The sequence below is a fragment of the Gallus gallus genome, chromosome 1 (genome assembly GCF_016699485.2).
Source record: "Gallus gallus isolate bGalGal1 chromosome 1, bGalGal1.mat.broiler.GRCg7b, whole genome shotgun sequence".
Taxonomy (NCBI): Eukaryota; Metazoa; Chordata; class Aves; order Galliformes; family Phasianidae; genus Gallus; species Gallus gallus.
The window spans coordinates 79,696,516-79,722,112 of record NC_052532.1 but is presented as its reverse complement, the minus strand read 5'-3'; the positions used below and the strand labels follow the sequence as shown (position 1 = coordinate 79,722,112).

The following is a 25,597-nucleotide window of genomic DNA, read 5'->3' as shown; positions in this document are numbered from 1 at the left end:
AAAATCACATTTCTGAAGTTTCTTCAGAGAATTTTGTAATAAGAGCAACTTCAGTGAAGATTGCAAAATTTTTTTCATTTTTGTTATTTCATTTTTTGAAGTAATTGATTTGAAGATGCATTTGGGTGTGCTTTCTTTTTTGGGGCCAAACAATGTCTTTTTGAGCCTGATACTGTCTGATATTTGAGGCTGATGTTGTCTGCCTTCACAGCATCCTATGGTGACAAGTTTCAGAAATTCATTACCTACTGTGTAAGGAAGCTTTTTTTTTTTTTTCCCCGCCCATTTTAAACCAATCTTTTACTTGTTTTGTGTGGCTCTCTGGATTTCCTGAATAACAGGTCCACGATCAGCTTTTTTCATTCTCTCAATTCTCTAAGTCTGTCACATCCTCCTACTGCCTTCTCCTCAGCAAACTGAAGCCCGTGCATCTGTAGACTCTCCTGAAGAAGCTTGTGTCCATCACCTTGAGTATTAGTTGCCTTTCCTGTTTCAGTTCTGACTACACTACTTCTTCAGGCATGGACACCAGAGGTGCATACAATACTGAAGATAAGGCCTCACAGAAGTCTTATATAGCAGTAAAATGATGGCCTCTGTGTTATTCTCCATACTATTCCTGATTCTCTTCAATATTTTTTTGGCTTTTTGGGTTGCTGCTGCATATTAAATACATAAGTAAATACATACGAGGAATGCCAACCATGCCCACCAAGTCTTTTTCCTGTGTTGTAAATACTACCTCTAAGTTCAACATTGTGTAAGCTTAGGAAAGAAAAATCTCTACTGGACATCTTGCCTTCTGTCTGTCCACACAGAAGCTCACTTAACCACATTTCTGCCCACCTAGTCAGGTTCATGCAGTCTTCCTGGAGCTCATTACCATAAGTAATGCATGTGACTACCTGAAAAAGCTTACTGTCAGCTACGGACTTGAAGACCTCAGTGTTCAGTACCTTTTCTAGATCATTAAAGGTGATGAGTAGAATTGACCCAAGAACAAGTCCCTATAGTACCCCACATAATATTCTCAGTGTAAAAAAGCATTAAACTCTATCCTTTGTTTCCTTTGTTTAACCAACACCAGTCCATAGAAAAAACTTCTTTCCTTCAGTGTGGTGGCAGCTTTGTTTCTGTAATAGCATTGCTGTGAATCCTCAGTGAAAGGTTTTTGGAAAACTCAAATATATTCATATCTCCTTTGTTTACATGCATACTGATATCTTCATAGAATTACAGAAAATGAAGTTAGACAAGATTTCCCATTGTAGAAACCGTGCTAGCTTCTGCAGACCATTTTTATCTATGCTCCCTCTGATTTTAGTCTTTATTTTTACCGTTTTGCCAGGGGTAGAAATCACCCTTCCAAGTCCATAGCTCTAGAGTCCTTTTTGCAGGTAGCTTTCTCCATGTGGACGTTTCTAGCTTTTTTTTGTGTATGTGTGCAGAGAGACACAGAGTAAGAGAACTATCTACAGATATGTTTATCTAAGAAGAGAACAAATAGATTTTAGAATCACCTGTAAACATACTTAGATGTCGTGGCTCCTAATGCAGAATAAGAGCTAAATGGAATCCATGGCTTTGGTTTGAAACTTTGGAAAGTTTTGATAAGGTTAGATTCTGTTTTAGTTTCAGCTGTGATGGAATCATTTTCTTCAGAGAGTCCGTTATGATGCTGTCTTCTTGGTTCTAGGAGAAAAACAATTTTTAGAACACACTGATGCTTATAATTGCTACTAAGCAGTGTTGTACAGAGCCAAGGCTCAGCAAAGGGTCCAAGAAGCAGGAAGGGAACAGAATAAGGACATCGGACTTTAACTGGCCAAAGGGATATTCCATACCATATGACATCATGCAGAAGGAGTTTTGAAGGGGGCAGGAGTTCATCTTGCTCTCTTCCACCACTTGGGGAGCTTGCTGGGCCTCAGTCATGGGGTAGTGAGCAATTGCTTGTGCATCACTTGTTATATACGTTCATAGAAATATATATGTGTAGATATGTGTATATATATGTCACAACTATCCTTTTTCTTTTCTCTATCTTAGTAAATAGTTCAATCTCAACCCACAAGTTCTACTTTTGTTTTTCCAATTCTCTACTGCACCCCACTGAGAAGGTGGGGAGCGAGTGAACAACTGTGTGGTGCTCATCCACCTGCTGGATTAAACCACAAGATTTGGTGAGGTTGGATTTTAAAAAAAAATTATTCCCTTGAAAAATGAAAACTTAGTTAATAAAATTGTGTTTCTTTTGTGGCCTTGGACAAGATATTAGTAGGCTCCCAACCCTCTTTCTATCTTTCGTGAGCAGAGTATAGTCTCACCAATCAGAGAATCTAGGCACAGAAGCATTGAAAGGAAGGATGTCATTGTTGTGTGAGGATATAATGCGTGACAACACATCTTCATGGGCATCCATCGCTAATTTTTCACCACTATAGCATCAATGAAAGCTGTAATTGTTGACCTTTTTGAAAATCTCATACATAGCTGAGTAAGAAGCTATGCAATGTTCTGTTAAAACTTCATTCCCTGCTCCACAAACAGATACAGCATTTGCTTCAGTGAGACTTCTGCATTGGCATGTTGATCACAATTTGGAAATAGATTCTACATCTTGAGTCACAGGCTTAGACTACGCAGTTCAATTTAAACAAGTACACATCTCATCAAAAATTATTTAGCTAAGTAAATCAATTTTGCTGTCAAACATTACACTAAGCAGGATATCTGCAAAATATCAGTCATGCATTTTATGCTTACGCAGACCAGCAGGAACAGTTTTTCCTTATTACTCCATTGTTACAGTTTAAAACAGATTTTAGTCCTGTATTTTCTGGGGTTATTTAGAAAAGAACAAAATCACCTTGAAAAAATAATGACTTTGGGGGCTAATATAAATTGGCATGGAACAAAAGTTAAGAAAAACTCCTAATACTGAAAAGCCAAATTATACACTTTGTAAATAACTGCACTGGATACTGCATATTACTGCTAGTGAGACTTTTCAGCTGCTGAGAAACGTACTGTTATGTTCTGTACAGCAAAAGTGTTCATAGGTAGAACACTGGCAAGTCCAAATAATAAATGAATATAGGAAATTTATATATTTATATATATATATATATAAATGTAAAAGTATATGGAATTCACTGAAAGAATATCTGCTTGAAAGGATTTTGGTCAAATTTAAAATAGCATGACAAAACCGAATGAGGATTTATACTGAAATCGTAGCTACATTTGTAGTTGTTCTGTTTCAAATAAAATGTTTCATATATTGTATATAAACTGTGCATCCTAGGGAGCACAGTCTGCCTCTAGAAACTACGTGCCAAAAAGGAGACATAGAAGAAATCTGGATAATGTGGAGAAAAGCAATCCTGGCTCCATCTGCTGTCTGCTTTTTTGCTCCCTTATTTTGGCTTCTTTTTTAAGATGTTTGTGGTAGGTAGGCCCTGTATTAATGAGAACGCAGGCTGATACTTTAGTATACTTTCTTCAGGTTTTGTCTGCTATGGGGATAGCTTAGTTTTGGGGGAAAAAATCTTCTTTGTTTTGTATTTTCTATTGACTGTTGAAAGTTTTAGTCAATATTGTTCATTCTCTACCCTGCGCAGATTAAGTTAGAATTTTACGTCATCCTAACATCAAGTTTGTAACTTTTCCTTCTTCTTCATCTCTATTAGTAGATGCTGTAAGGAAGCCCAGGCACAGTTCTAGAATTGTTCATTCTTACACATACAGCTCCTGCAAGATTTATCAGTGTGTAACTGAAAAATCTACTATCAAGTGATAGTTTCTTGTTTCATTTTTTCTCACAGTCCTTGAAATAGAAGCGTTGGGCTAAGTCTAAGGAGAAGAGGCTGGGAAACTGAAGTTTGATGGGTTATTACTCTTCTGCTTAATAGGCCTGACCTTTATAATAACCTTTGAGACTGCTCTAATTCATGTTAAAATCTCAGTCATAAAGGCATTTTGTTCTATCTTAACTGTGCGCATTATAGCTTTGTTCCTTTCCCTAACTGTTTTCGTCCTTTATTTGAAGTCATAATCAGTATAAATATTTTACTTGAAAATTGCAATTTATGTGGAGTATCAATGAACTTCAACAATATTTTTTGTTCTACAAATCAAAGAGTAACTTTGCCTTCACCAGAACTTCCAGATTGGAATAGGTACAAATATTTCAATTTGAAAAATGGCTCCCAAATGGAAGTAGCGCTTCTGAGTCAATCCCAAAGTTTAGGAATATTTACTCAACTATGATACTGGAGAGATGTGTATGTCTGTGCTTTTAAAACATAGTTCTACAAAACAGGACCCAGATAAATTATAAGTCTGACTCTGCAGATTGCAGAAATACTGAAATAATAAAATGATGGTGCATGCACAGGCAAGAATGAAAATAAGGCTTTGAAAATATTGATCTTTACATTCCTAGATCTAAGAAGCAATGCTGTAAGCTCCAGTCAGAATTAAATATCAGAAAGACTTATTTTGAGAAATTTCTAAAATTTCAAACTTTATCGTATTGGAGAGATTTTAAAAATTATAATAAAATCTTTTGTAGAATACATGTATTTTTCTGGTAGAGAAGAACATTTATTCACAAGAGTAAACAAGTATTGCATATAATAGGAAATGAGTAATGAAGTTAGGTCAAACATTGGATAGACTGGAAAATATTTTTCATAATTCCTGATGATTTGGTGACAGGAGAGGTAAAAGCATTTTTACAGTATGTAAGTCTAGTACCAGCTCAGGTCTCAAATATAAAATTATTTATTCTGGGTAATTCTACCACTTGAGAAGATGAGCAGGTAAAAAAAAAAAAACACAAAAACAACCAACCAAAAAAATGGCACAAAAAAGAAAACCCCCACAAAGCAAGAAAGATACAGAGTTGTGGAGATCTTTGAGAAATGTCTACATTAACATAAAATTGAGTTATGATTCTACAGCTTACTCAGCTAGGATGTGTTTCTAGATTTCTGCAGTCTAGATACTAGTAATTTCAACTTTTTTAAGACATCCCTTATCAGCAATAAGTAAGACATGAGATGATTAAGATTTCTCTTAAGGAAGTGTTTATTTGACAAAAAAGATAAGTAGCTTGGGAACAACTAAACATGTGAATATCAGTTCAAGGGCCTCTAGCTGAAACAAAAGAAAACAGTTGGAGTTATAAAGCTGTAGAGATCATCAGTTCCTTTTACTCATCAGATCTGCAATTAGGGAAGCTCTTGTAGAAGTTGTTTCATAAAGACTACTGAATGGTTTGGCTAACACAATTCATGAACAGGATAATCTTGAGAAGATAAACTATCTGAAAAAAGTTGACTTCTGCTCACTCCAGAAAACTTTTCAATCCCAACCATACATTAAAAAAAAAAAAAAAAATTATTTGTTATCCACATTTAGAATCATAGAATCACCGGAGTTTGAAAAGAACTCCAAGGGAATCCAGTCCAACTGTCCACCTGCCACCAATATTTTCCCACTAAACCATGTCTCTTAGTACAATATCTTAACATTTTTTGAATACTTCCAAGAATGGTGACTCAATCACCTCCCTGGGCAGCTCATTCCAGCACCTGACTGCTCTTTCAGAGAAGGAATTTTTCCTAATATCCAACCTGAATCTCCTCTGGAGCAACTTGAGGCCGTTCCCTCTAGTCCTGTCGCTACTGATTTGCGAGAAGAGGCCAACCCTCACCTTGCCACCACCTGCTTTCAGGGAGTCATAGAGAGTGATAAGATCTCCCCAAGCCTCCTCTTCTCCAGACTGAACAATCCCAGCTCCTTCAGCCGCTCTTCATAAGGCCTGTGCTCCAGACCCCTCACCAGCTTTGTTGCCCTTCTCTGGACATGCTCCAGGGCCTCAATGTCTTTCTTGTAGTGAGGGGCCCAAAACCGAACACCATACTCGAGGTGTTATTAGGTAAACAATCACACCCATTACAGTTGTTTTATTACTATTATTTGTATTTTCTTGTCTAGCCTAATTATTTTCAGTTTTTTTTTATTGGCCTTTTCCATCATGAGACTGTTTCTCATAAGAATCAGGCAAGTCATACTGGTCATAAATTCTGGGTTTAGATAATTTAAAATATTATTTGAGGAAATCTTCAAACCTAAGGATGCATTGCATCTCTGAAAAATCAGAATTGAAAGCATAGTATTCCAAATGAAGATTAAGAAAGGATGAGTGATTCAGCTGTTCATTTTGAGAACGTCTTCTCTGGCATTTTTGTTTTTAAAAAAACTGATATGAAGAATTTTTCCTTCATAGACTTAATTCAGTTTATTGATTTATTGGATGTCTTCCTCTGGTTAAGTTTCATTTCTGTCCTTTGTGGCTGTTCTGGACAGGCTGAAGCTGTTTGTTGCAGCATTGTAAAAGCATATTATATATCTTTTTTTTTTTAATTTAGAGTTTCAGTTGGCTTCCATGTTGAGGTTATCTTTCAATATACAGTTGTATGTTGGTGTATGCTTTATAATCTACATGGTTACAACAAAAACATTAAATATCCAAGTAAAGACCATATGTAGACATTAACATGAATGAAATTCACCTCTGTATTTAGAACAATGTATCTTTCAAAATGCTTTTGTGGAAGTGTATTGCAAATAATACAGCATAATGTAAAATCATAGAATCACAGAATGGTTTGGGTTGGAAGGGACCTTTAAGATCATCTAGTTCCAACCCCCTGCTATAGGCAGGAACACCTCCTGCTAGACTCCTTTGACCTTGCTCAAAGCCCCATCCAGCCTGGCCTTGAATGCTTCCGTGGAGAGGCATCCACAGCCTCACTGGGCAACCTGTTCCAGTTTCTGATCACTCTCACAGTAAAGAATTTCTTCCTAATATCTAGTCTAAATGTACTCTCTTCCTGTTTAAAGCCATTTCCCTTCATCCTGTTGCTACATTCCCTTTTAAGAAGTCCTTCCCCAGCTTTCCTGTAGGTCCCCTTCAGATACTGAAGACTGCTAATAAGGTCTTCCTGCACCCTTCTCTTCTCCAGGCTGAAGAGCCCCAGCTCTCTCAGCCTGTCCTCACAGGGAGGTATTCCAGCTCTCTGATCATCTTCATGGCCCTCCTCTGGCCCTGCTCCCACACCTCTATGTCCTTCTTGTGTTGGAGGCTCCAGAACTGGACACAGTCCTCCAGGTGGGGTCTTACAAGAGCAAAGTAGAAGGACAGAATCACTTCCCTTGTTCTGCTGCTCATGTTTCTCTTAATTCAATCCAGGATACCATTGGCCTTCTGAGCTGCAAGTGCACATAACTGGCTCACACTGAGTCTTTATCAACTGACAGTGTTAATTATGGAAATGTAAATTCTTTTCCTATACACGTGACATAGAACATACATGCTGTTGTTTGCGGTTACATTTCATTCACTTTGTTGTTTTGTTCTGTTTCAGACGGTTCGTCATGGTTTTCCTTATCTACCCACTGCCTTAGCTTTTGACCCAGTTCAGAAAATTCTGGCAATTGGAACAAGAACAGGAGCCATACGAATGTATCCTTTCTTATTCAGAGCGTACACAATTTCTCTGTATTTGTAACTCAGCGACGTGAATCATCTTTACATCTAGAAGCACTCAGGTAAGGGTACAGTTTATGGCGTTATGTTATGCCTCATTTTGTTCTACTTTATTGACTAGAAAAGGATGTGCTGTTGAGGAATTACCAGTTGCTTCTTCAGGTGTCCAAAGGAAAAATTTTGAATGAGTTTTTGATGTATGCGTGGTCAGAATTAATTTTTTGTTTTGATGCAAGTAAAAGTAGGTATTTATCAGTATGTAAAGGTAGGCTACAATGTGGCAATGAGCAAAGTGTGAATTTTGAACTGGCAATAAATAAGTTAATTGTTGCAATGCAGCCAGCTGGAGAAATCTTCACTGGAGATAACTATGTTTGAAATACTGCTTAGACTTTCCTAAGTGAATGATGGGAAATAGATTATTTTAGGGTATAATTTTTCTCTTCTTCGAGGAGATGTTTCAAAGAGGTAAGATGAAACAATCTAAAAGTAGCTGTTTCTCTTCATTAATTACAGAGGTAAATTGGTGCCAGAACCTCACATATGTTTTTATACTGCAGGAATTTTAAAGTTAGTTGTCAGAACAGATTGAACATAAATGAAAATTTGAACAACTTTTGTTTTAGAAAAATACGAGGAGAATATTTTAATGTGTCTTTCAAAATGTTTATCTTAATATATGTATTTTTAATTTGTCTTGGTTCAAATGTATTCGCCTGGTGAAACTGCAAATAATGTAAGAAAAAAAGAAAAGGAAGAATATTACAGGAAGCTGTAATAGTTAGAGGATACAGAAGTAGCAAGCCAATGCTTTTTACAGCCTCTTGCAGCTAAACAAATTTCAGGGTTGAAAGTAGGGGGCAATGCTGTATAAAAGAGCAGTTAAAGTAGCATACTGTTAAGGTTTTATCCAGCAGGCAGCTAAGCAATACATGGCTGTTCACTCGTGCCAAATACTATGAAGAAAATCAACTCTGTCTAGCTGAAAACAGGACAGTTACAATCCAAAGAAAAATTATCTCATGGAGAACCATTCTGTGCCTCTTGTAACATGACTAAAACTTTAATTTCCTCCATTTTTGGGTGCTCTTGTTCTGAACAGTTGTGTTTTCATAAACCTCATTTTCTTTCCCCAAGACTCAACTAACCCAGTTATGTAAGGAACTTTGCTTTGATGAATTCTACTCTTAATATTTTCCTGTATGAAGTAGATTAAATATGTTCCATTCAGTGTAATTGAATTTATGCACTTCTGGGAAAGTTCAAGTCTAGTATCCATGCATTCTTTTTCTGAGAGTTAGGAAACATTAGAAGGCTGGAGCCTTTTCTGGAAGGTTCATTAATACCTTCTATAAGCAGGGAGACTGGGAATTTCATAGGTAGTGCAGGTATTGTAGAATGAAGGTCTTGCAGAAAATTGACTCCTAAGCCCACTGCTTCTTTCCATCTCAGCAACCTGGCATACGTAAGAGCTGAGTTGCTACTGGCTAGGCATCCTATACCTTTGTAAATCTCCCGAGAAAAAATGTGTGTGCAGAGCCCAAAATTAATACATCTTTGTGCAGAATTAAGTTAAATCTGCAGGTCACTTGCCACAGAAATGGAACATAAAGTGGAAAATAAGCTGTGTCCTTCACCTCGTATAAAACTCTGTGTGGATTATCCATGGAAATGGATTATAAAGGGTTAGAGGAAGAAGGAAGAAGAATATTTTTCAAAGTACCTTCTCCTTTAATAGCTCTTCTCCAGTTTTGCTAGCGAAAGCCTACTTCATTGATGGAAAATTTTCTGGGAAATGAATCAAACGTGGGTATCAAGATTATCAGATAATTTGATTTTTTTTAAGAGAGATGCCATCTCATAACATAAATGCCTCATGGCTTTGGCACACTGAGCCTGGTTTGCTTAGTTGAGCATTGAATCAGTGAGAGCTGTGCTTTGAAGACAGATGGTACCATTAAAAGGATTACTTATTTTTTCTTTTTTTAACTGAGACTTCTCAATTTTACTTTCAAAGCTTTACAGAACATACTATGTAAAAAGCCTAGTTATGGACTAGTAAGGTTGCCTGTGTACGTACCAAAGAGGAGTGATCAGTGAAGCAGCCTGGGACCATCCACTGAACACTGCTTATTTAAGCCAGTCATGTTGTAGCCATTTGTAGCTGTTGCAGGCAGTAAGATGCAAGCCAAGATGTGTTTAGTATTAATTCTGAAAATACAATTTATAATGGATTTTTTTTTAAGCCAACTAAAAGCAGTTCAGATTTTAATGGCTCTCAGCCTTCCACGGTATCCTGTAAAAGCAGTTTTTAATAGAGCAGCATAATTTAATTCTGCAATGAACATATTACATAACAGAATGATAGAATTTGTTCTCATTCATTGTACTCTAGGAGTGAAGCTGGTGCTTCTAACCAGTATTGTGGACGGTGCAAAAGTATGTTTGGCTACCACTACAAAAATGCCACGATTTATTTGTTTGTGTGTTAGCACCAAAAGGACCCAGTTTGTATCAAATTCCTATGTGCTAGGCAGCACAAAGGTAAAGCAAGACAAAATCTGTGTAGTATTCATGGAATGATGTAGAACAAGTTTTCCTGTGACTGTTGCAAGTGACATAATGGTATGCTTGCTTCCCTGTCTTTCCAAAAGGTTCACAAAGTGCTGGGATATCTAGTGATTGTAAGTTAACAAGTTGAAAAAGAAAAGCAGTTTCCAAAGAAAATTAAGCCCATATAACAGTGTTGAAAATAAAGGCTTAACACCACGCCTTTAGGTGATCATTTCAAACAATTCAGCAGCATGACTGAACTAGTTTGCTCTAAATTGGCCTGAAATAGAATATTATTTATACAATTCCATTACAATACAGAGATAAATGAAAGTTCACTTGGGAATGAGCGTCAGTTTGCCTTCTAGATTTCTTTTAAAGCTGCTCTAGCAGCTGTGGCTTCTATAGCAATGGGAATTGCTGTTGCTATGCTCTAGTGATGCTAGTGGTCCCTGTGGGATTCTCAAGAAACTTCAGACAACTGTAGCTTTTACCTACATCAGTGTCTGATGGGTGCTGATACTCACAAAACAGCTGTGCTTCATCCTCAGAATGAGTGCACATTAAATCACTGATGAAAGAGTGTCTTCCTGTTACTGACACTGAATTACAAAACCTGCAAATAAAGGGCAAAATACTCACTCTAGAAACAATTGCTTTGTCATCTGGTCATCCTTATCCTTCATCCCTGTTCTCAGCATCCGTACTTACATCATGTTTTGTTACTACTCTATCTGTACTATCCTTGCTTGAGGCAAGCATGTTCACATGAAGAAGGGTTATGAAATTGAATTCCTTTTCTTATCATCTCCATATGCTTTTTCTCTAGTCCTTGTCTGGAAAACCTTCTGATGTTACACAAAATAAAACAAAGTGTACTGTCTCTCATCTATCCAAGAAGGCATATATCGCTATACAGGGAGCGAGAGAACTTAAGAAAATTGGTCAGATTGAAGTCTCTTCCTCATTTCAGGGGAAAGGAAGGCTAAGGTTTTTTTTTCATGTCACGTATCTGAACAAATAGATCAAAATCAATGATAGAAATGATTATTCCAATATCATATGTGAAGAAGTGGCATGTTGCTCTCCTGTTTTGTTATGTGTATTTCTACATTGCTATTTAATCAACTCACAAATGCTTGCAAAAATTCATTGTAAGTACTTTATTTCATGGATTCACTGTGTCTTTTCACTTTGACTTATTCCATCAAATCAACGATATGCTTAGCCAGTGTAACCATCTACTCCAGGCATGTAATTATATACACATTATTGTACTGAATCACTGATTATTTTGTGGCCAGCTGCAGTAACAAAACTGTACATGTAGACCATTCCATAGTTATTATTAAATAGTCCATTCCATAGTTTTTATCATCTTTGCTTATAAAGAAATGAGGGAAAGTTTAAAATCCAGTGCAAGGAAATCTACTGTGTCCAGAGTGGCCTCCAGACCATGAAAAGCTTACCTCTCATCATACTGGCTTACGCTGATAATACATCTTTGGACACAATTCTACTATTTTCTATTGCTATGAATAATGGTTATTCTTAAGACTGACAGGCTTCATGTTGTTGTGGGTGGTGGTCGTGGGGCATGCTAGTCTTCATTTTCACTGTTTGTTGCTTGAGGAAAAAAAAGCAAGTAATCCGCAACACTTGCAAGGCCTTTCTAGAAATGGTGGTATTGCAGTGTCATCTGGTAATAAGGTAGTCATTTTATACCTAAGCAAACAAAATTATTCCAACTCACTAAAACATGAATGTGGAGTTGTTGCTCTGCCCCCACCTTTTGCATATCTGCACAATCTTGACGCTTTCCTTGATCTGACTCTGGTGTTCAGCAGATCTTTCCAAAAGCACTCCACTAACGTGGTGAAATACTGCTTCTGTTTTGCTGTGCTACTTTGCTGATAGATTAATAAATGTATTAGTGGTGCTTACCTCTGGCTTATCAGAGTGAAACTGTAAAGAAGCTGGAAAGAGTGCATTTTTGAGACTGAGAAGGGGGAAGTAGAGAATAAACTCTTCTTCTTTTCAGTAAAGAGCAGACTCTTAAATCGAATTTTCTTAATGCATGAAATTATATCCCAGAAATTCACCTGTAACAGAATGCAGTTGTTTTTGAACTTTGCCACAAAATGTAGAAATAGCCTTTCAATTTTGAATGGTAGGAAAGATAGCTTTTTTTTTTTTTTTTTGGCTTGTATTTAAAAAATCTTTTTGTGAAGCCATTTGCAAATCAGAACAAAATATCTGCAGGATCTGTTCAAGAGTGATTCTGCTTTTGGATAGTATTGGAAGTAATTTTTCTAGCCTATTTTGGATGCTTTTTCACATGCTTTGGTGACAAGGGTAATTTTGGAATGTCAAATATGATACAACAATACTTATTTTAATAGGTATATCTTGTGGAAAATGAAGCACAACTTCAACACTATCTCATTTGTCTGCATTAAACGGCCAAAAGTCATATATCTGATGCCAGAGTTTTCATCCCAAGTAAAGAGGAAGGTGAAATCTAAACCTAAGATAGCTCTACGGAACACCATGCATCTTCAGCAGCTGATGTACACAGGCAGTCTTACTCAGAAGTACAACTGGGGCTGTTTGTGTGCTCTAGAGAAAATGAAAGAGAACAAACACCATTAATTAAATCATCACCTGTAGAATTCTGTAGAGGCATGGAATATTACAGTTAAAGGAAGTATGGCAAAGAATGTTTGACGTCAAGTTGATCAAGGTGGATGTATTTAAAAGAAAAGACAAGAATATAATGTAAAGTTTTGGTCTGTTAGAACAGTAGCATAACATCTAAATATAAAATGTGGCAGATTTACTCTCACTACAATTGCTGTCTCTAAACAAGGTTTCAGTAGATCTTTATCCTTAAAATAAGCTGGCCGTGTTCTTTGTTGTTTACTCTATGTGATTTATTGGGCAGATGGAATGGGGGAAGCACAGACAAGATCATAAAACTGAAGTTCTGGTGTTTGATTTGAAAGACTCATTGATGCGTTTTATCTTTATCTCATTGTGGAATATATTTGGAATTTTTCCAGAGTGCTTAAGTAGATCAGGAACACACACTTCACAGACAGCCAATATTGCAAACATAAGTTTTTCTGAAAATCTCACTGGTAATCAAGAAATACATATGTATATTTTTATATGCATGGATACCTAAATGGGTTATTACAGAAATGAATTTATTGTTGAACTGCAAGAATGAAAAAATTATAAAATATATGAAAACATTCAAATTTACTTGTATGATTACATCTGACAGATCTGCAGTTTAGGGAATTTAAAATCTGTATGAAGATTATTACACATCTGGTTATGTGCGTGCTCATATCTGTATACATACTAAGTCTCTGCATAGATGTATATATTTGGGTCCACTGGTCTCCCAGGTCTCATGCATTTTAAGTAAGTATGTAAAATACGTTACAGTTAAAAGTGTTGAGCTTATTGCACTTTCAACTGATGTTTATTCAAGGAGAAAAAAAAATGAATCTGATATCTGCAAAAAAATCTACTAATAGATCTTCGTATATTTGGAAATGCATATAAAAATTGGAGGAAGGTCAATGGATCTGGCAGCATTTTAGTCAGAGCTGATGAGCATCATCATCCCTTATGAGACAAGGCTGAAGAGACCTGGGACTGGTCAATATGGAGAAGAGAAAACCAAGAGGGGATCTAATCAATACTTACGCTATATGAAAGGCAGGAGTCAAGTGGATGGGGCCAGGCTGTTTTCAGTGGTTCATCATGTCAGGACAAGGGGCAGTGGGCACAAACTCTAACATAGGAAGTTCCATCTGAATGTGAGAATAATTTTCTTTACTTTGAGGGTGACACAGCACTGGAACAGGCTGCCCGGAGAGGTTGTAGAGTCTCCTGCTCTGGAGATATTCAATATCTGCATGGATACTTTTCTCAGTAACCTACTCAAGGGAACCTGCTTCAGCAGGGGAGTTGGACTAGATAATCTTCAGAGGTCCTTTCCAACCCCTAGGGTTCTGTCATTTTGTGACTGCATTTACGAACGCTGCCTGAAAAGAAACACTTTCTGGATGCTTGTTTCAGGAGTTTAATAAGAAAAATATATACCACGATATTGAAATTTTGCCTAATGGTGATAGACAGCTATCTCGGAGAAGTGATGTATCTTAATTAGATCTTGTGCTATATGGCTTTTTACATTTTCCTACCTTTTTTGTTCAAATGTTTCTGTCATTAGCAGAAATAATGTCTTGCAGAGGAAGTAAAGCACATCAATCTGATCTCCCTTCCCATCTGCTGATTATCTTCTTAGACAGATACACATGACCTAAATTTAGCAAGCATCCTTTAAACACAGAATGGTTGAATACTCCTTTGGTCAGTTTGGATCAGCTCCCCCAGCTCTGACCACTCCCAGCCTCTTGTGTACTCTTTAATGAATCAGTGAGATGTGTGGTTGGGAGTATACTTAGATCTGAGTAAATTCCTGTAGTAGGCATGCACCTTAGTTGAGACTAAGTAGTTCTCAACTACATAGTCTCTTGGAAGTCAATGATTAGAATTTACATCCTAGTGTTTTAAAATAATTATTTTATTTTGTTTGTTTTTCTCATTATTTACTCCATTTAAGGTCTCTGCTTCAGACAATATATTATCTCAGATGTGAGTAGATGTTTGCTCCACTTCCAGTTAGATTATAACAGTAGTGCTTTCTTGTTTGTGTCAGTTTCATTAATCTTAGTTTGTAGAGTTTGAAAGATTTCACTTTAAGTTAAATGCTTAAAGTGTAATGAGTGCCTAACACAATACATCAATAGTTTATTTGTTGAGGAACTTAATTTAAATACGTGATTAGATTCAGGAGGTCTCCTGTATTCCTTATACAGACCTCATATATTCCCTAGTCAATAGATTATTTGCATAGCTTTAATGCCAATTCATTTTATCTTATTAGGCACATTTGTGAGAGGGACATCATTTTGAATTGCAATTATGTAGTCTCTTAGATAAAAACTAAAATAAAACTGAACTTAAATTTTGGGCATTTTTAAACAGAAGAGGAAGTACCTGGAGTGGAAAGGGTTCAGGTGCCAGTCATGAAACCAGGCAGGAAAGTGATGTTTATTTCCCTATAGCATATTGATAAGAGGGTGTCTCACTCCACTTTATAGGAGGGAGAGGAGGTTCTTTGAAATATATATGCCCGGTGTGAGATTAAGAAACAACGGTTCAAATGTTGGTCTGACCAGTTTATTACAAATGTTAATAAGGGAGATGAAGAAAGGGGAGGACGGACGCTATTACGGATTGGGGTGATGGGGAAGGGAAGGCGAGCGATAGAAAAGATAGAAAGAAGCAAGAATTGCGTAAAGTGGGGATAGTCACCACCAGGATCCGGCAGTAGTCCCGTTGCACGACATTCCGATCATCCGAGGCTGAAGGGCAGGAGCAGCGAGGCCAGTCTTGGGCAACGAGAGGGTGCAGGTACCAGGTGGGTCCAGGAAGAAGCCGCAGAGTAAGCCCAGGAGAAAGCAGCAGGTCTCAGGTAGCAGGTCCAGGGAAGTCCATCAGCATGCAGTCCGTAGTGAGGGATCTGATGGCAGAAACCTATCCTCATGGTTGTTGGACCCTCTTTTATCCTCCTTTTTTCCTGCCAACGTGACATCCCTCGGTGCTTGAGCAAGAGTCACGTGCCTACCTCCTGAGATGGCCATCTTCCTCGAGATAAGTCCACACAAAAGACCATTTTCTGGCCATTATCAGCAGCTTATCCCTCTCTCGTTGCCCCTGGCCTTGTCCATCTGTGCTCCTTAAAGGATTTCACAGCCCTTAGCCAGGACCTGTCCATCAGTGTCCTCCAGACAGAAGACTTCTCTGCCTTTGTCCAGGACTAGCCTGGACTTGTTCCTCAGCAAACTTTGAGTCAATGATATAAAAGAATAATCTCTTACAGAGAGTCCTGGAAGATAAGAGTGACTGCAAGGTGAAGAGATTTTTTGCCTATGTTTTATTCAGCTCTTTAGAGTTTATTGGAGGAGGTAATACATAAATAGGGCATAAATAGTACTGTTGATTTTTTTGTTCGTTTTTGTATTTTGAGTGGTATCCAAATGGTACTAATTGAGCTACTAATCTTACAATAAATTAAAAGTTGCACGTGTCAACGTTTTTTCACAATATCGTAAAGGCAAAATGATTTGACGAATTCAAATGATTCTTTCAAATTTTCATTACGTACTTCTCTTGTCCTTTCTGCAAGGTTTGAGGAATCTTATTTCTTACTAATTCATTAAGAATGAAGAATATTTTCTTTGCATCATGCTTAAAGTTATGGATTACTTCTCTGTTCTCTGATCTCAATTTACTGAGAGTTGTTTGTCTTCTTCCCATTCAAGGTGTGAGGGATTTTGTTTATTTACTCCCTGAAGGAACTGAGTCATCCAATTTGAGTATGAGATAATCCTGTTAAGAAATTGTGTGTGCACTTGAGAGATATTAGTATATATTCCCAGTGATAAGATCTAGTCACAGAGAGAATTTTTACTTCCCTGATATATGCTGGAAATATAATACGGTGCGGAGGAAGCGGTCCAGGAGGTTTCTAGAGTGTGTGGAAGATAGCTTCCTTACACTGCTGGTATGAGAGCCTACCAGGGGTGGTGCCCTGCTAGACCTGCTCTTCACTAGCAGAGAAGGACTGGTGGGAGATGTGAAGGCTGGGGACTGTCTTGGGCAGAGCAACCATGAAATTACAGAGTTCTCTATTCTTGGTGATGTCAGAAGGGTGACTAACAAAACTGCTATCTTGAGCTTCCACAGGGTGGACTTTGACCTTTTCAGGACACTTGTTGCAGGAGTCCCTTGGGAGTTGCTCCTGAAGAGTAAAGGGGTCCAGGAAGCCTGGACACTCCTCGAGGCGGAAATCCTCGAGGCATGAGACCGGGCTGTTCCTAAGCGCCGTAAGGCAAGCCAGAGGGGAAGAAGACTGGTGTGGATGAACCGGGAACTTTTGTCAAGACTATGGGAGAAAAAGAGAGTCTGTGTCCTCTGGAAGAAGAGACAGGCTACTTGGGGAAATTACAAAGAAGTTGCTGAGATATGCAGGGAGGAAGTTAGAAAGGCAAAAGCCCAACTGGAACTCAGATTGGCCACTGCAGTAAAAGAGAACAAGCAGTCCTTCTACAGATATATTAACGGCAAAAGAAGAACCAAGGAGAATTTCCATCCTTTACTTGATGCAGCAGGGAATGTGACCACTGAGAATAAGGAAAAGGCTGAGGTTCTCAATGCCTTCATTAGTAGTCGGATCAGTTGTCCTCAGGACACTTTAGGCCCTGACCTAGTAGTCTTGGATGGAGCGCAGAATACACTCCCAGTGATTCAGGTAGAGACAGTTAGAGAGCTGCTCCTCCACCTGGACTGTTGCATGTGCAAGGGAGCAGATGGGCTCCACCCTCAGGTGCTGAGGGAGCTAGCAGGGGTGATTGCCGAGCTGCTCTCTGCCATCTATCAGCTCTCCTGGTTATCTGGAGAGGTCCCAGAGGATTGAAGACTTGCCAATGTGACTCCCATCTACAAGAAGGGCCACAAGAAGGATCTGGGGAACTACAGGCCTGTCAGCTTGATCTCAGTACCAGGGAAAGTTATGGAGCAAATCATCTTGGGTGAGATCACATGGCACATGTGTGGAATCCAGGGAATCAGGCTCAGCCAGCACAGATTCATGAAAGGCAAGTCATGCTTGACCAACCTCATCTCCTTCTATGATTGGGTGACCAGACTGGTAGATGAGGGAAAGGCTGTTGATGTAGTCTACCTAGACTTCAACAAAGCCTTTGACATGGTCTCTAACAGTTTTCTCCCAGGGAAACAGGCTGCCCGTGTCCTGGACAGGTATACTCTTCTCTGGGTAAGGAACTGGTTAGAGGGCTGCGCTCAACAATTCTATACATCAAAAATGTGAGTGCCTAAGCAAGTTTTAAATAGAATTCAAGCATCTAACTGAAACTGAGCTTCTGAATGTGTCTGCTCAGTTTTCTATCCTGACTAATGCCCATTTTCTTCAGATGCTTGAAGTAGTTCTATATAGATACCCACATTTCTTACTTTTAGAAGAGTCAAGTAGCTCAGTATTTGAGAACACTAATCAAATTAATCAACTTGACAATTCTCCAGCAACCTCTGCTGAAAGATAAGATGTGGCAGACCTTCTCAGAGCAAGTGTACAAGAGTAGACCGAAGATCAAATGTAGAGGTGTATACTACTTCTGAGAGTTTGTGCTCATTATTTATCCACTAGCTTAGAAATGTAAATGCTGACTTAAGATAGGAGACTCTCAAATCAATTTTCTCACACAAAAGTTTAAATCTACACATGCCATTATACACAGGAACATTTTTCCTACCAGATCATGTAGACCTGTGAAGTATTTTCACAAAATGAAAAGCAAGTGCAACCATGTTATTACACGCTAATGATTTAGTCAGACAATTCAAAGGAGGAATCTTGTACTCCAGTCTGTGTTTAAGGATATAAATTTTATTTTAAACAGTTTTGGATGCAATGCTTATAACTCTTATTAAAGTTATTTCATTGTTATAGATCATGTTATTTTAGGAAGGCAGATTGAATATCTAATTTATGATAGCTTTACTTGTTTGTTTCGTAAATTGTTTTTGTAAAAGAAAACCTTGTGCTGGAAGATCAAATGGTACTAATTTATCTGGTAGTGCCAGAGTAGCTCTTAAATTCACAGCTGCCTATCTCAGCCTATGTCCCTTGTCTTTAGTGAGTGCATTTATTTTATATTAACAAAAAATTGAATAGGTGCTGCAAGACAAGGCTTCCCTTCCATAGCTGAAAAGTTGCTAACAACAATGTATATTTCTTCTCTTTTAATAAATCTTGCATTCTTCTCCATACCTTTACATCCTGCACTTCTAAATTGAAAAAGTAAAAAATTTACTGTATTTCCAGGAGTGTTACAGAGAGGACACCGTGGTAGGAGATGTACTTGCAATCCTTTTTAGTGCAAGTTAGAATTGGAACTACCATCCAATGCAGAGGGGGCTTTCATCTCAGTCACTTAGGCAAAACAGATCTAAGCACCATTTTCTCCTCTGACACTCATACTCTTAAGAACTCAAGATCATATGTTGTCAGAGTCACTTCTGTCCATAGTACTCATAGTACCTTTATTTTGAGCAGAATAACTGTTCCTTTTTGTTTCCTCATTATTTTTAGATGCAAGAAATGCTAAACTATTAATGGGGGTAGTTTCCGCACGTTTTGTAAGTATGCCTTGTCATTCAAACAGGGAAATGTCTGATGGATGGAGACACCTGTAGACTTACAGCTGGCTAAACAGAATTTTAGGAGGTAAATGCTTTCATCTTTGGCAAGGCCTGATTTGCCTTTTCACATTCTTTGCCATTTAATAGAGCCTCTAACTTGATTTCTGCTGTTCACATCTTTAAAATGGAAAAGCATCTACCAGTGTCACGAAGTCTTACAAACCATAATACTGCAATTATATTTTTCAGAGATACAGAAAAAAAGAAGCTATTAAATATACTCATGGCAGAGTGATGACCACTTTTACAAACGTGAAGAATTAGTTTCTAAATAAGGATATGTTACCTGTCCTTCTGATATTCTCTGATATTTCCCATATTTAAACCTTCATCTTTGTAATCATCAGCTCCTAGGTCTTTGCTTTGAAAGGCTATGGAATATTATTCCCTTGTTTTTTAGAGCTCCAACACAGTGCAAACATGAGGACATTCATTGACACTAAATGTTTGTGTATATCAAATAGCGGATGTGAGCACAGTGAGGTTGTGGGTGGTGTGTTTAAGCAGTGGCAACAGCAGCATCAAAGACAAAGCCATGTTCCAGACGGCAAAGAACAACTGTCACACCACCAAATGAAGAGTGTTTTGATCAGATCATCTGCACAAATCAGTGGATTATGTCCACAAAGCTGTGTACAGAGCTGAATACTAGCTTCAGTGTATTGGAAACAGTGGTTTCAACATTGGAATATCACGCAGGAACAGAAAGAACACTGTATTCAAGTTTTTCAGGGCCTATTGAACCAATACAAGGCTGAAGGTGACAGTTTCCTGGACTGCATGGTTACTGATGACGAGATATGATGTCACCACTGTGAGCTGGAGTCAAAACAGCACTCCATGGAGTGCCAAAATGAGAATTTCCCATGGAAGAAAAGGTTCAAGATGCAGCCTTTGATAGCTAGTGATGTGCACTGTCTTTTGGGATAGGAAAGAGGTGATCCTTCTGGATTTCCTAGAACGTGTCCAAACCATCAGGCCTGACTGCGACTTCATGACACTGAGTAAGCTGAGAGATCGAATTTCCAGAGTCAGGCCTAAGAAGAAGACAGCCTTTCCCTTACAATACAATAATGCCAGACTCCATACCAGTTTGGTGACTGTGATGCTCATTGCCAATCTTGGGTGGACTGTCTTACCACACCTACCATACAGTCCAGACTTGGTACCTTCTGACTTTGATCTGTTCGGACCAATGAAAGATAGGCTACATGGGCACCATTTTTCTAGCAGTGACACTGTCATAACAGCTGTGAAACAGTTCATCCCCTCTGTTGGTGCAGATCTTTACGAGTATAGCATGCAGTTTGTTGCTGGTGAAAATGCGTAGCTAATAGTGGTATTTATGTTGAAGAAGAGTGTTTTGTAGTTGATGATTTGCTCCATCAACTAGTGTTATTGTACTTTTTACATTTATTGTATTTTCCATGGAAATAAATAGGAGGCATTACTTTTGGAGTGACCTACGTATAGTCCACTTCTAGACTCTCATATGTTGTTCAATCATTATAGTAATTAATGCACAAATGAATTAGAAAATCAGTGTAGTACATACAAATTTAACACTTGCAGTTGAAAATCTTCTTTAATTCTTGGATTTCATGCCTTCATCATGCTTTAGTGTTTAACATTTCTTTAACAATTCAGTGTAATCATATAGTAAATTAATTCTCTCAGAACTGGAGTTCTGCACGGTGCAGGAATCTTATATTATTTTCAAATATTGAATTAATCTAGTTCTGAATTTCAGAAAAAAAGATGATGTAAAAATAATCTCAAATAAAATCTCAATTAGAAGTAGACAAATCTATTAAAGCCATGAGCTTATTAGTCCTTTTATTGGCAGCCTTACATTCCTAATTAAAACCATAATTGATTATCTTCCTGCTTGCCAGATATACCTTTACAGTCCAAGTTTTAATTATTTCTTATTTTTGCATTCTCTTCTTCCTTAATAGGAGAAACTAATACTGTCTACAGATCTAGCAGTGATCTAGAAAGGGAAGTCTGACTTTCTGGACAATCAAAGACTTAGGCAGTCAAGTTTTTATCTGACCCTTTTGCTGATTTTGAAGTGAGTTAAGCTTGCATGATATTACAGAAAGCTAGGTAGTTTGAGAATTTGATACTAAGGATTTTCAAGCTGCTTGAAGAATCAACAGAACCTTTTGGCTATTTCTTGGCAGTCTATGGTTATATAATTGTAGCGTATATGCCCTGGAGTCTTGTTGTCACTACTTATTGCAATTATTATTCAGACATGATTGTGGAAGTTTAGACAGGATATTCTTAACAACAAAATCTTGTAGTTATCTTTGAAGGTGAAACTGAGCTGTGAATCTTCGTGTCAGGTTCAAGTTCATTGGCACATAGGACCTCTCATAGGGCTTTTTATTTCAGCAACTGTGTTAATCAGTAATTTGTGTAGCATTAGAAATAGGTATTCACATATCTTTTCTGTTATTTCAGATTCCTCTAATGTGCAATTCTATATTTTTTTTATCCTAGTGACAGATTACGTTGCATCTGTCAACACTGCACATAGCTATTGTCTTGGTCTTTCATCAAGTTTGTGTCGGTATATTTATAGTTCCTTAGTAAAGTTATTAAACAAACTAACCTTTCCACATGTTTAATTCTCCAGGAATTCTTACAGATTTACAAATACCTCAAACATTACCGGGTTTATTTATTACCACTGGAATATTGCGATTTCAGCCTAAGTGCCTTTGCTTTTAGTGGCAGAAACTTCAGAATCTCAAAATCATTATTAAAATGCTATTGTGCTGCGCTGGCTCCTACACATTTTTGAAGTGATTTTCAATTTCTTGAGGATCCTAGGAGGAATTTTTCAAATCTGTTAAAATTCAAGCTTTTCAGTTTGTTGACACTTAATCATACATTTTTTTACCTACCATAACGTTTTTCTCAGCTTAGGGATTTTCTCTTGTTCTGTGTCACTTCATTTTCAACATGAATTTTGGGGAAAAACCTCGGATTTGTCCCAGAGGTTTTGCGGGGGGCTCCTCCAAGAAAATAATGCATCTGAAAGCCCAGCGGTAGTGCCTGTATACCAATCCACACAAGCATGGGAAATGAGCAGGAGGAATTGGAAACTGTGGTGCAATTGGGAAACTACAACCTTAGTGCTATCATGGAAACATGGTGGGATGTTTCTGGTGGGATGAAGCTGAATCAGAAATATTATATATACTTTTCTTAATATTCTTGATTGATTTTTTTCCTGTTGCCCTGGGTAACGCAGGATGTTCGTGAGGTTTTGTCCTTGTTGTTATTGTTTTGCAAGCTTCTCATTTCCAATTAAAACATTTCTGATTAAAATATTTCACTTTTTTCTTTTAGCCCTTTTGATACACTGGACCTCAGTGTAAATCTCTAATGTGAACTCTAATGAGCTGAATGTGATTATTCCAGATGGATGTTGTGCTTTCCACCTCCACATAGCTTGACTGCATTTTCCTCCAAGTTTTGTTCTCCTCATTAAAATAAAATATTTGGAGAAGAAGATATATTTGCTTTCTATTATAATGGGCAGAAGTTATATTAAAAATTGGTTTTGCATAAACAAGTTTTGGCTGTTAGCCTGGCTGCTATTCTTATAAAATCTCCATTGTAAAGCTTTTCTCCTGCCTTGTGCAGGGCCTTGAAAAACTAAGAGATACATTTTATTAACCCACACCAATAGGTGTAGCACCAAGCAAACTCTAAGGAATTGTGTAGTCTTGCTGATTCTCAGTCATGTTTGTGTTTAAACCTAAGTTAAAATATTCTTGAGAAGCGTCACATATAAAGGATGACAGAATTCATTAATTTTCAAGGCTTTAATTTTGCATTTGCAGCTTTGCACTAACTTGCAAACAGAACGTTTCTAAAACAATATTTTGAAATCCGGGCAGATAAATTATCAGATTAATCAGATAATTAAAACTGAAAAAAGCAATACTATATAATGGGAACAAAGCCGGACCTCTTAGCAAGACCTTTAATCATTAAGTATCAAAGTAATTAAGATGACTCTTGGTAGAGCTGTGCCTGTTTTAACTGGTGAGGAAATGGAGGCACTGATTAGTAAAGTTATTTGATCCAGTCTTTAATGAGAGATGGGTAAAGAGCACAGGCTCTTTAGTTTGAAACTTTAGCCACAGCTGTTTTGATTACATTTATCCTGAAAGTTTATATATACATGTTTCTGTTGATAGTCTTATGTGATGCCTTCCAGATCAGAAGGAATTCAGGACTGATTCCCTTAGTCTTTCACCTTGTGCTGCCATAAGAGCAGCTTAACAGAATGATGTGTTAAGCATGAGTAAAGTACATCCTGTATCTTGTTTTCCCCATATACTTACTATTGTTGAGGCTTAATCCTTAGTGTTTGGTTACATATTACAATAATTGGACAGAATATGTAGGATAAATGGAAATTGTTCTCAGAGTTAGATTTTGAGCACTCTGATCACACACACAGGCATTTGTTCTGCTACATACAAAAATACTGTATAAAACCCCAGGATGCGTAGATTCGGTGTGCATACTCAAATGTCAGAGGAGACTACAAGGGTTTCATTGCCCAGTATGTCACTGTGCATTACTTAAGTTCCTATCTGAAATGGGGAAGAAGGAGGAAACAGTATTCACACAAAGGGAAGAGACAAGAAGATATTTTTGGCAGTTGTACACTTCCAGATTGTCTTTGCTTTTTGAGGGAGGGCCTGGGAAATTGCTGTGTAATGTGGTCACCTGTCAGGAAAATTAGCACTTGTCTCCAGCGTTGAGCTTAGTTTTTTGGAATGTTCCAAGAGCCAAAAAATGGTGGTATCACTGTAAGTGAGAAAAGTCGATGGCACGATCATTTTAATATTGCAAACTATTTATTACTTGGTTAATAAAAGATCAAATATATTGTTTATACTATGTTTCAGAATATCAAACTCTCCGGTAGACAGAAGTGGCTCTTGATATCTGTCTCTGTATTTGTTTTTAAGTTCTGTAAGCCCACATTTTAAAAACCTCTTTTGAAATTTCTCTCTTTGTAACACTCATTTCAGCCATAGTTGCAGGTTTTAATCAATGTTGCTTAAGGGTTCAGGCAACTACCAACCTTATCTTATCCGTATTGTAGAATCCCATTATCTGTTTCTTAACACCTTTCTCCCAAGCAGAAGCTGCTAGGTTCTCCCTTGCCATTTCTCCTCTGTCACTGCCCTCCAGTAGCACATTGCCATTACCACCATTGCCAGTAGAGGATCCTCAAATTACTCAGTGTGAATCACATCTTAAATGACTACTTTCAAGGGCAGGTCCTCCTCTTGCTTGTCTCCAGTTGTGTTTTGTCCATATTTTCAGTCTCTTGGGCAATCTCCCCTGCCAGTAAATGACAGAAATTATCAGGTACTGATATCCACATCATAGAGCTCAGGGATACACCTTCAGTTATTCTGCACTTCATGTTCTGCATAACTTTGGAAAATCAGTGGGTGCTTTTCCATACCTGTGCACACACGATGTTTCTTTTACCTTCTGGACTGGAAGCCATCATACCGTCTATCTGGCTATTCTAACAAGGGAAGATAACTAGGAGAGAGAGAAGGTGAGACATCATCATCTCAGGATGAGGACACAGTATTTCTAAAGACTGCTGCTGGTGAATATTGTCCTGCTATTACAGGAAATTTTATATTCACTTCTAGGATCACACTATCTAGTTTCCATGAAATGCAGTATTTCTGCTGTTGAACAAATCTGCAGCTGCATCATTGCTTCCTCTCAGTTTCAGCTGATACTCACATTATGAGCTAGCTTAGCAAACCCAAGAGTCCTTTATTCCAGCCTGCCTAGCGCTCTTCTGCATGTTACTCTGCCTCTGCACATGTGGCTCTGACAATTGCCTTTCATTCCCATGCGTCTCATAAGTTCTCAATAAACCCGGTGAGACTTTTCACCTGCAAGAGCTGCAGGGTTTTGGACAGGGCCCTGATTTTCCTTTGCAGCTGTTCACAGCTGGATGTATACATTTATATACATTGATGTATATAGCTGTACACAAAGTATTTGTGATTATACAAAGTAACTCGACGACTAGTTTATGTTAAATGCAGA

General features: G+C 37.8%; 1 protein-coding gene across 14 annotated transcripts in view; it reads left to right on the top strand.

The window, feature by feature from the left end:
* Nucleotides 1-25,597, top strand: part of STXBP5L (syntaxin binding protein 5 like) — a 190,956-nt gene that overhangs the window by 8,923 nt on the left and 156,436 nt on the right. For all 14 annotated transcript variants that reach the window (XM_015295100.4, XM_040707170.2, XM_040707164.2 and 11 more), the window contains exon 2: nucleotides 7,440-7,537. In XM_015295100.4, coding sequence (XP_015150586.1) covers nucleotides 7,440-7,537 — 98 coding nt within the window. The remainder of the gene's footprint in view (nucleotides 1-7,439; nucleotides 7,538-25,597) is intronic.